This window comes from Montipora capricornis, chromosome 1, assembly GCF_036669925.1.
Source record: "Montipora capricornis isolate CH-2021 chromosome 1, ASM3666992v2, whole genome shotgun sequence".
In the NCBI taxonomy this organism is placed as follows: domain Eukaryota; kingdom Metazoa; phylum Cnidaria; class Anthozoa; order Scleractinia; family Acroporidae; genus Montipora; species Montipora capricornis.
The window spans coordinates 36,891,216-36,903,412 of NC_090883.1; the positions used below are offsets into that span (position 1 = coordinate 36,891,216).

At 40.2% G+C, this 12,197-nt stretch overlaps 2 protein-coding genes across 7 annotated transcripts in view; both read right to left on the reverse strand.

The window, feature by feature from the left end:
• The window catches only part of LOC138041059 (plexin domain-containing protein 1-like), a 170,497-nt gene that overhangs the window by 112,356 nt on the left and 45,944 nt on the right, over window positions 1–12,197 (reverse strand). For 2 of the 6 annotated variants that reach the window (XM_068886864.1, XM_068886846.1), the window contains exons 1-2: window positions 5,136–5,429; window positions 3,046–3,146 (exon numbers count right to left, since the gene is read on the reverse strand). In XM_068886864.1, the coding sequence (XP_068742965.1) occupies window positions 3,046–3,146; window positions 5,136–5,250 (216 nt within the window). In that variant the 5' untranslated portion in view covers window positions 5,251–5,429. Of the gene's footprint in view, window positions 1–3,045; window positions 3,147–5,135; window positions 5,442–12,197 lie in introns of those variants that run through there. The other 4 variants (XM_068886851.1, XM_068886843.1, XM_068886839.1 and 1 more) reach the window with 3 other exon arrangements.
• LOC138040793 (plexin domain-containing protein 1-like) overlaps window positions 7,300–12,197 on the reverse strand; it is a 32,978-nt gene continuing 28,080 nt past the window's right edge. Inside the window, exons 11-12 of the mRNA XM_068886466.1 lie at window positions 11,324–11,491; window positions 7,300–9,794 (exon numbers count right to left, since the gene is read on the reverse strand). Coding sequence (XP_068742567.1) covers window positions 9,693–9,794; window positions 11,324–11,491 — 270 coding nt within the window. The 3' untranslated portion in view covers window positions 7,300–9,692. The remainder of the gene's footprint in view (window positions 9,795–11,323; window positions 11,492–12,197) is intronic.

Below are 12,197 nucleotides of genomic sequence, written 5' to 3' on the forward strand. Positions count from 1 at the left end.
TGACCTTTTGTCTCAGTATTTCCATTGAAATGCAACGCGAACGTACGCATAGAGGGTGACAGTGACACTACTTTATGTTTTTGTGAGATGAATCTTGAAAATGTTACCTCCGATGGGTTTCGTCTTTTTGAGTTTCTACATTACCACGGTCTGCGTAATGGTGGAACATGCAAGTTGCTACCAAGGACTCTTTCAAAGGTCTACTCCACTGTAGTTCACTAGATTTTTTTATTTTCTTTGCTGGAGTTTTCAGAGTAGTTTCAAAATTTGTTACCGATGAAGGGTTATTTCAAGAGATTATCAAGGTAAGAGAGAGAATACCCCGTATAGGCTTTCTACTAAAGGTAATCCCTCTTAAGTTATTTTTAGACATGGTCCCAATTTCTTCCACGGATGTTACTCGCGCGTTGCGTGGATGTTTTCTAGGAGGATTTGTTTATGTTTAGTTTCTTTTAGTTTCAAATCGAAGGAAAACCTTCAACGCTGTGAGGATTTCCTCTTCGACATTTTAATTACAAGCAAAGTAGCTTCGGCTCTTGCTATGTTTCGAAAATTTAATAGGAGTTTAAATAAGAGACACATTTGCCCTGCACAAACAATAACAACTGAATGAACGGCAGAGGAATGAGTAGAAACACGAGTGCTAAGCGAACATTCGCCGAAACAACGCAACCAGATGGTCGAAAGTGCAGATAGACGCTCGCCGCTAAGGCGGCAAAAAGCAGTTTAAAAAGAACAATGGCGACAACGCCGGAGGCAACGTCGATTAAAAAACGACTTTACATGTATATTCAACCTACGAATCTAGATGCATTCAGTTTATCTACCACTGTCAGAAATATCCCAAACAGAACATGTGAGACAGCGTCAAAATTCGAGAAGAAATTCTTAAAGTTGGTTAAAGTTCTCGAATATGCAGAATGTGGTCATTTCGCGTTGTTGTTTTGTAAAGAACGGCAATGACATGAACAGAATTATAACCCTCGCCTACACAGCCGTTGTACTCGTTGCCGTTGCCGTTGAGGTTTGCGTATTAAATTCAATAAAACCGAATAAACGGCAAAATAACGAACAGCCAAAGAGCACAAAGCAAACAAAGGCCCAGCCGAACAAAAAGACAGCTGAGAGTGCAGAAAACATTTCTCTTGTGTAGTTTTCGAAAAAAACCGCTTGGGCAGTCCACGCATCGCGCAAGTAACATCCTCGGAAGAACTGGGCACCATGTAAGAGTGATTTGAACTCTATTTGTATGCAAATACTTTCTTTGTTTCAGTAATCCAATATGGCTGCTGGTCACCTGAGTGAAAACGTTCCATATAGGGGATTTACTCTCTTACCTTGGTAATTATAATTTCTTGGTTATTTGCAAAATGTAGCTGGATCATGAGGCCATAACATTTTGGTAATAAGCCATTTCCTTAGTGAAATTTGTATAGCTCTTTGAGAATTGTTGTGATAGTGAACCGTTGTAGTCAGTTGAGTGTACTTTAGATTGGGTATGCTTATGCATAGAGGGGAAATAACTGGAATATTGTCAGATTAAGCTGCTCGTCAAATGCATGTTTGATCTTATGTCGTTATCTTAATGGTTTTGACACCAAGGAAACTGGTATTTTTATTCCCATTTTCAGGGCTGTGATAAACCCAGTGATTAATATTACTGTTTTTGGAGAGATTGTAAAGTTTCGAACGCCAAATTTGTAACTCAAGGTAGATTTATTCGGGCTTTATGAGAAATGGAGTGCATTGTTGTTTAAAGTATATTAATTTTGGTCAACATTGTGCTTTACAGTTTTGGAAGTACTCTATCGTCCCGGATGCGGGGGAGAAAAGTTTGGTTTTGACGTACGAAATTGCCCCGCATAGCGGGGAATTTGCTTCATTTAGAAGGCACGCCTGGTCTAATGCCCCGCTATTCCCCGGGTATGAGGGTGCGGGGCTTTCCACAGACTAGTGCATTAATTTAGGGGAGAAAATGCAAATTTATCCTCAAGTGCTGACGTTTTTCATAAAACCTCAAATTTGGCTATTTCACGTTGTTGTTTGCTGACGACGGCAAAGAAATGGACAAAAATGAAAAACGCACGTGCAGAGCGTGCAAAGCTATTGTTTTTGTCCTTAAATATGCAAATTTGTGACGTTCGCGTTGCCGTCGCCGTTGTCGTTGCTAAAGCTCCCTAAGGGGCGATTTACACGGTAAGATTTTTGTCGCGTGTGACAACGGCTTACGACAGGCCTACGACATGACTTACGATTGTCGCAGCGTTTTAAAACATGTTTTAAATGCTACGACATTTTTTCTGACGTACACAACAATCGTAAATCATGTCGTGGGCCTGTCGTAAGCCGTTGTCGCAAGCGACAAAAATCGTACCGTGTAAATCGGCTCTAATGTTGACCAGTCACCTAACCACTTGACCACCACCACCATTACCACTCGGCAACAAGGTCGGTTACCAAACTTCCCGACAAGACTAAAAAACGTTTAATCAAAGCTCAGGCCTAATCACTATTCAGCAGCTGCGCGGTGCCTTGATCTTCAGTGGTGAAGCGGAAAGAAGCAGTTCCTATGGAGTAGAAACTCCGGGTTCAAATCCAATCCACAGATTATATGATTTTTACTTTCCTTATTTTCCTCTGTTACCACAAGAACTGGGACACAGCGTCCTAAATTAACGATAATAGTAAATTCAAAGCAAATTAGGAATTGACGATAATCGTCCGTTAAAAGAAGAGATCGTTGGCCCGATGATGAGTTCAGCCTGCATGGTTTCCCCGTTCTTTCACTTTCCGACCCTGTGTGATAGGAAGACGAGAAAAACCTGGAAGCTACAACTGTAGGTTGCAAATCCATTAGGTTTTACCAAGTTTCCACGAAGCAGATATGTGGAGTCATTCACTACACCATTATAAGAGCAAATTTAAAAACAAGAAAAAAAATTTCACAAGATTATGACAGTAAAATATTTGTGCCTACGGAAAAAGACCTAGCAGCATCTATCTCGTCAAGGTTGTAATCAGTTTTACTCATCATGTTTTAGATACCTGTATTGTTTTGTTTAGGTATGTCTGCCTCTTCTGTCGGCTTTTAGTCACAATCTCTGCAGAAAGATGGTTCCTTTGTTGCGTCTTGATCACCTTATTTACTATAAAGAAAAATAAATAAAAATTCATGTCAAGATTGGTAGTGACGTGTTTTGTCGCATGACTAGGCGGCATCGCGAAGCTTTCAGAGAACACTCGACCAAACAGCTTAATTTAATTTAATTCACTCAACTTCAACTAGAGTTCGAGATAAAATATTATCGACGTTGGCCAATTGTACAATGTTGAGAAGCCATGAACCTCAAAAAGCCCGCAAGCACCATTCCAGGAAGATTGCTTACAAAAAAACACAATGGACCTCTTTAGCTTGTACATTTTACTTTCGCATTTCAGACCACGTGATGTTACTCCCCGGAAAAGTTTCTTTCAAATGTTGTCTTATGCACGTGCATATGTATGGATAATTTATGAAAAAACGAAAGGAAAATCCCCTTAGGAAAATCACGTGCTCTGAAACGGGAAAACAAAACGTACAAGCAAAAGAATGCCATTAGAAGTGTTCAAATTCAATCAAAAACGAGTCAAAAGTTTAAAAGCCTTCGACTTCAAGTACATTAAAGTTTACGATTTTCTATTATTCGTGTGGGTGGCAATTCCCGACTTCGCTGTTCATAAAACTACATTTAAGGTGGTTCAGACCAGTTTCAACACTTCGAAGAGACACTCTTTTTATAAGGATTGGCACTTCACACTGTATCAGGTAACAGCAATCTTATGGTACCAAATAAAACACCGATTATTTTCAAACAAGATGTGGTTATTATTGTGACATAATAAGTTACCTTGGCAACGGGAAAGCCCAGCTAAAATACCTTATATTTTGACTTAAGTTGCTCATATCTCAATTGCAAAGTCAGTGATCTCCATTTTTTATTGCTGGAAAGTGATCAGAAAGCCAAGCTGAAACTTTCTCCAAAGTTAAAAAAAATCTCTTCTGCAGAGCCAGAGCCAACTTTAAAAAAATCAGAGAGTTAAGGTGGCTATGAATTCGCTGTACAGAATTATTTTAAACTTTGCAAAAAGTTTCATCTTGGTCTTCTGATCAGTTTCCAGCAATAAAAGACGGGAGTCACCAAGTTTGTTTTTGAGATATGAGCAACTAAAGTCAAAATAATTAACAATTATTCCTCGAGCCCGAATGGGCTATAGACTCAGAGGCCATGAGGGCGAGAGGAATAATTGTTTTAGTAAAATCCCAACTAGTTGGTCAAAAAAATATCGAGACAAAACATCTTTCGCTAGTTAAAGCTAGACTTTAATTCTTATTTGCCGCCAAAACATTACAAATACGGCCAGGCGCACTCACAATTCTTAAAACACGTGATTAAAAGGTGTTATTACAGGGCTTTCCCATTGCCACGGTGACTTATTACGTCACAGTAATGACCACATCTTGCTCAACGATAACTGGTGTTTCCCATTGTACCATAAGATTGCTAATGCGTGATACAGCGTTGTAGAGCCAAACTTTCTAATTAGAACGTTTCTTAAAGGCGTTCAAACTGGTTTGAGCCGTCTTAAATAAACCTGTTCTAGAATGTGCACACGCTTTCTAACTGGTAACCCATCTCAATATGATTCTTAACCACCTTACATGAATAAAGCAACATCGGCAAGGAGCATTCTATTTCCTGAAGATAACAACTCTATACTTTCGTAAGTTAATTAAATTCCTGATCATTTTCAAGGATAAATTAGGTGACCCCTTGAACTGGCTCTGCGCGATTGATGTGTCTTCTAGTATGTGGGTTCCGTAACTGTGAGGTGAATTCTAATTTAGGTCTCACAAGAGCTTAGTGATGTTGGCAATGTGATCGCTACAAAACAGTTCTAGTCAACAGACCCAAGTTCCTATGCAGGCCCACAACATGAAGCGTAGTCCCAGCTTGTTGCCATCACAATCTTCTATGTGATGACAACAAGTTTGAAGCGATAACCTGTCATCTGCCATACGGCCTTAAAACGCTGTTGCAGGTGAATGGGAGCAGAATTTAAAGTGGAGTCGAATGCAGGTTTTATGCTACACTTACTTTGCGGCTGACTGCAACTTGTGGGAGTCAAAATAAGGCTATTTGCTGCTGCAAAAATCACAACATGATGCGCCCAAGCAAATGTGTCTCCCGTCACAAGACTCGACGAGAGCATTAGTATTCCAAACGAAACGACACTGCAACGGTTATATTACGTCACATAACAAAAAGATCCATTCCAGTTTGTTTGAAAAAATATCACTTGTTTGCTGTGGTCGCATCGGCAAAGTCTGTTCTAAACAGGAAAACACTGAAGCTTTGAAATGCCTTAATCATCTGCATACAGTGATGAATATTGTGTGCAATGCATGATTGAGTCGCCATTGAACCGAGACATATAAATCGACGCACGAACGATTCATTTTGTCATTTGATAAAAAACAACCCTAACAATTTGAAATAAATATAATCGTGACAAACTGCCCGTGCTCAAGGCCTGAGGCGTGAACATGAACATCGGACAGGTTTTTAAGATGAGAGAAAACAAAACAACTGCAACGTTTCATGAGCATTTGTCACCCGAACAACTCCGCCCAGCCTCCTGCAGGATATGAACGTTTACTACGCGGGACTGAAAGATCAATCCATGAGAAGCGTTCAAAACTAGATCAACCGGAAAAATTGTTGTTATATAGCAAAAGCTACTGAATATTACTGAAAACTTGAACGTACTTGTTTGTCCGGGCTGTAATCTTTAAGTAAAGTGATTTCATATTGTTCAATCTCGCAAAGAAATTTAAGCAAATTGGACCGCTACAGTCATCACCTTGCACTCAGTGTCGGGATCGAAATGCACTTTCACGTTATATGTAAATACTACAAGTTGTACCATCCAACTTTTTTTCTCCTTAAAATATATTTTCCGTGTACCTATTACGAGTAAATAAAACCATTAAAAATGGGGGGTTTCTTCGCAGCATGATGATCAATGGATGATCGTTTCCCGCAAAAGAAACGGGGGCGAGTTACAAAGCAACTTCTTAAGGGAGAATTATCATGATAATGATTGCACTTAAAATTAAGGACGGTGCCTACTATTGTTACTGCGCATACGTTCTGCGCATCTCCAGATACTCGGATTTCCTATCGGTAGTGCCTACTAATGCAGGGATTTGCGCGGTTTAAATTTAGGCGGAGAGAGCAGAACTTAGCAAGTGCTCTAGCTTGGTATCCAAAAAGAAAATTGGAGATAACCATGCATTTTTCAGAGATAATTAAGCTTTAATCTGGAAAGGAACGCCATACATTGCTTTGTATTTAAAAGCTTTTTCCTAATATTGTTGATTAATTATCTTTGAAAAATGCGTGGTTACCCCCAATTTTCTTTTTGGATACCAAGCTAGAGCACTTGCTAAGTTCTGCTCTCGTAAAGAGCGTAAATAGCCGCCATCTCCGAAGTCGCAATGTTATGCGCACTTTGAGATGCGCGTTGGCAAACAAGGGAATCACCTTAATTCAAGGCAAACACAAAATCAACGCAAGCAGAGATGGTTGAAAAGAGCAGATTTTAATAGCCTAAAATAAAACCTAATGCAGTTTCTCTGCCCAATCATGGCAAAGGCATCAGAGCAACGTGCCATTCAAAGTATAAACGACATGCAAGTCGCCCAAAACAAAGGAAAATGCTCGTTTGGAAATGTGATTGATGCTCAAAGCCTGTTGGCGCTAACCGCATGGTTAAGAGGAATTAATACCTAAAGGTTTCCTTGGTATTTAATGCTGATTAGCGCTAACCATGCTTCGAGCAACCCAGTCCATGTCGCAATCGCGTGATTACTTTTGAACAATTGAACTCAATTTAAAAGCTCCTCTACTTTTCCAGAGATCATTTTACCGTTGTAGCTAAGTTACCTGGCCTAAGAATGGAAGCGAGGCTGCCAGTGACCCTGCTTTGAGCTTTTCTGATGTCTGTATTAATGCAAACTCACCAGCAGCCTCGTAATCATTCATAGCCTGCGTAGCAAGCGTTCCTGTTCGACAGAAGAGCTTCGAACCGATTTCTGTAAACTGGCCGCGCGAAAGTTGGGGCAAGAGACTTCCGCGCGGCCAGTTTGCAGAAAATCGTTTCGAAGCTCTTTTTGTCGAATAGGAACGCTCTTCCCCACCGACGCAGCACCACAGTTTCTTTAGAAACTACCCCTTCATTCATAAGTCATTCATAGGCTGGGTCACTAATCACACAACTGTAAAATGGGCTATTTGTAGCCTTTCCTAGAGTCGCACAACTTCTCTCAGGTTATTAGTAGAGATATCACAAATGCAATTTAAATAGATCTACATACCATACAAGAGGCAAAGGAAAAAATTACAGCATAAAATTAAATAATAGCAACTCCATCGAGCAAACAACCGGCCGCGTTAATGACATAAATAATGCGGCTTAACGCTTGAGAATAAAATTGGGCTTGGAAGTGACATTTTTCGCGGCAGGGTCTGGCACGAGAAACTTGCGCAAACAATCAATCTCGACCATTACGCCTCGATTATCAGCCGCTGTTTCGGGAAACGAGCCCGCAATAACCTTCCGAGCCAGACCCGAAAGGGCAGCAAAACTCTAGCCCATAGAGTGTTTTCAAATGACGTCACGGCGGCCATGTTGGAAGAATGAAACAAAGAAACGGCGACCATGTTGGAGAAGTGAAATACTCTTTTGGGAATTGAACTCTATTTTTACAAAAAACATTCCTTTTGTTTTTGTATGCAAATATGGCTGCTGGTCACATGAGCGAAAACACTCTATTTGGGCACGTGAATAATTGTTGATCAAACATTCGGCAGAAGATTTCAAACCACTACTGTTAACCGACTATCACGCATCGTTTGCCAAGCCCATTCATCAGCGTGTTTTCTTTGAATAAATACATATTATGATGAAAACTTGAACTTTGAATTTTAACACCGTTGTCCGGCTGATTTGAATGAGTAAATTTTCCTGCTTATTGCAGTGAACTCTAATTAAGCAAAACTTTCGTCATTATTTTACGGAGATGTGCTAAGTAACCTTGCCTTAGGATAGAAGCGAGGCTAGATGCGAAATCTCGCTGCCTTCCTCATGCCAATCAAATTGTTTCAATGCTAACAATAACTGTTGTACGAGGACAAGTCAACTACGGTCTCGCTTCCATACTAAGGCCTGGTCACCGAGTAAACAATTTGCACTACATTTCTCTGAGTGCATTAAGGAGGCTCGAAGGGTTTTCAGCTGAGAGCGCGCGCGTAAGCTACACACGCAATTCTGAAAGCTGGTCGCGTCAGCCCATGATTCAAAATGGGTCACCAGAAATAAACACGTACGGCTAATTTCGCTCACCTTTCTTCTAATTCCCATATATATGGAATATAAATAGGCAACTACTATTCAGGAAAACTAGGAAAATTGTACACAAACGGTTTAATGGTCACTAAAATCCGCTTGTTAAAAAAAGTAGACACATTTCAAAAAAACTGATTTTTCTGAAAAACTCACCTACAGAGTTTGTTGAATTTTAAATACTTTAGAGATTATTTCTGACATTATCTGGTAACGCTGAATGGGAAGATTTCACCGTCCCGTTTTTTTCGAAAAAGAAAATATATCTCGATTTTAAGGCTCAAAGAAATGCCTTATATCGTTGCCATGGTAACGTTATTTTGGAGGAAAATGTGATGTGAGAAATCTAGGGGTACTTAATACTTAATACTTGAGGGTACTTAATTCCCTCGCCAAATTTTGTCTTGATATGATTACCCTAACTGTATCTAAGGACAGAGCATGTTTATTTGTTTGAAAAAAGGAGAAACTATTTCGAGCCTCCTTAAGTGTACTTCATGACGAATTATTGACATTTTTTTTCTCAAAATTGCTTTCTAATACAAAGGGGTCTTTTAAAATTAAGTATACCTTGACAAATTCGACCCAGCGAACAGTTTGACAAACTTATTTAAAGTTAGAAAAATACAACATTAAGTGTAAAAAAAAACTCTATATTGCCTGACGTGGTGCTATTTATTCTGGCACGAGGCAAGCGAACGCGTAGCAAAAGAGAATTTGTGCTAACGCGAAATGAAGACATGTGACATTTGTCTGAACTAGCTTAATGTTTCTCCGGCAAAAGTATGCAAAGAACTAAGGAGAATACCACAGAATTCCGAAAATAAGCCCCGGGGTTTATATTTTTCAAAAGCCCTTTTTGAGGGGCTTATTTGTGGAGGGGCTTGTATTCGGAGGGGCTTATATACAGAGGGAAATCTGCGTTACAAAATTTAAAAAAAGTACGTTACTGTACCGTTTTTGCCCCTTTGATTTATTTTGTATTTGGGTCCAATTTCCAAGTATAAGCCCCCAGGGGCTTATATTCGGAGGGGCGATTTAACGGGGGATTTTTTCGTTAAGATTTTAGGGGGCTTATATTTGGAGGGGCTCATTTTCGGTATTTTACGGTAGATCAATTAAATACTACCAGAATAAGCAACTACTAAGCAAAATTTTTGAAAGCCCCTTGACAGACAAAATGACAGCATAACAGTACGACTGCTTCATTAACTTTCGTTTTGACCTCGATTCTTGACCAGGCTACATCACAGCACTTGCGGTTTAACGTCCAACGGGGCAGCCGCACCAGTATTTCCACGTGATCCACTAGAACCGCGGTTAAATAATTCTCTGGGGCGACGGGACATCTGAATTCGGAACACGAAATGTTACTACCCAGATTGATTGTTAGTGTGGTTTTTAATTACAGCACAAATTAAAAGAGTGGAAGGCGCGGTGGCCTGGTGGTTAGTGTGCTAACCCGGACCACTCGATCCGGAGTCGGGTCCTGGCCGGGGACATTGTGTTGTGTTCTTGGGCAAGACACTTAACTCTCAAGGTGCCTCTCTCCACCCAGGTGTATAAATGGGTACCGGCGAAATGCTGGGATAACCCTGCGATGGACTGGCATCCCATCCAGGTTGCCACAGAAACCGGGATAAGCTCCGGCTCTGAAGGGCCACTTGGCTCGTAAACAGACTTTACTTACAAATTAAAAGAACTTAAAAGAATGGAGTTGTGGCTCATAGATTTGCACTTATTTTTAGCTTGTATGCTTTGCTTTCCCATTTCAGACCACGTGATTTTGTCGAGGCAAGTTTCCTTTTGTTTTTTCAAACGTTATGTGTACATATACATATGCACGTGCGGAAGACGACACTTGAAAGAAACTGTTCTCTAGAGTAACATCACGAGGTCAGAAATGGGAAAACGAAACGTAAAAGCTAAAAGGTTTCGTGCATGGTGATGGAGCGGCCATTTGATCACAATCGTTGCACTTAATGGAGAATCAACTGAACAGGTGCACGGGTTTCCTCTGTCGCTTTTATAATTTTCTATCCGTCACTGCACACCTTCTCTGTTACGCCCCATTAATGAGAAAATAAGGGTTTTCTCTTAGACCAGTACAAGACAACACTCAGACCACTGAATAAGCACTGCCTTCGTAATCACAATTGCAAATGGTTGGACATTCAAATCCACTGGGATAGCTACTATACACCATAAGCCTCGTCTCACAACCCTTACAAGTTCGTTAATTAGGTGGCACGATCAAGGACCCAGATACTCTCCAAAGAATTCACTACTTGCACAATCCCATAATACACCTCTATTACCCCCCCTCCCCCCCCCCAAAAAAAAATGCCTATGAAGATTTCGGGGATGTCTAAGAGGTGTATTATGGGATTTGTGCACGTAGTGAACAGGCAAGGAAGTTATTAGAGCGGTTTTCAATTGAGTGTCGAAAGTAATTAGCGAATTGCTTTGGTTTTGCATTACTTCACTCAGTGATTGACTCAACCAACTTTTTCAACCAACCAATCGCGCTTTGTGTCGGCTACGTGTAGTAACTTCGAGTTTTGATTGGTTTATTGAATTGTCTCCGTCCTTTTTGATTGGCCAAAGTAATTACTTTGGTTTTGGTTTTACGACACTCAATTGAAACTCCCTCTATCAGAGGTGTACTGGTTCGTCCCATCCAGCCGATGTGGCCGGCTTGTCGAGATATCTCAAAAAGCCCCATGGTGTAAGAGGTCACTAAAGCACAAATAGCCCTAAATTCATGAGGAGTTGCTCGATGTTGGACAAATAGAACATAAACAAATACAAAAATATTATTTCAGTCGTAATCTACAAGTTAAATTCCTACTCTGAAACCCGTTTACCCCAAACTTACTTCGATTAGAAAGAGTCCTGATTTGGAGGTTGGATAGCGATAAGCATAGAAACACCATGCACCAATGCTGATCACCAACACTAGCACAATACAGATGCCAAAAATAGCACCCGCCCCAATGCCTCCCTTAGACTTCGTTCCTTTAGGAGCACATCTCTCATCTGAGCTCTGAAATTGCAAGAGTTTAAAGAAGTCGTAGGTTGTTTCGACCCAAGTAGAGGATTCCCTGTAAAATCTCTTAATATCCCCAAAACTTCCTAAAAATCTCCAATTCAGTCCCTTGTTTGACATCTGACTGCTATCCCTAAACCATAACCCTAATTTATGGACTTGACCCGGTTTTGACATAAGAACAGTAGAATTTCAATGACACCGCCCCATTGAGAAGGAATGTAATGCTGGGATAACCTGATGCCCTCTTGCCCATAGTTGTCTTTCTTGCAGAAAAAATGAGGCCAACCGAGACTGTGGCAGACATACTACGATGCTGAGCACAATGAATTGTAAAATACTGAAACAGCGAGTGTACAGAATAGGTTTGGATACAAAGACCGGATATTTTACTCACATTTTTAGGGTATCAGAATATTTGTAGAAACGTTGGGGGTTTTCGTTGCTACCTTTTTTCCGGTTTGTTCCTAACATAGAAAATGCCATCACATTTTTTCTAACGTTTTAAGACAGTTGGCTGTGAAAACCTATTGCGCTCTTCAAACTTTCTTTTTTTTTTTTGTTTATGTAGAATGTTTATAATAATGTAAAAATAAATTCAAAAATAATAAAATGCAAAAATGGAAAAAAGCTGTAAGACCTGTGCGATAAAATGGCCTTGCCATCTGTGACAGTGTCGTGAGCAATAACAACACTTCATAAT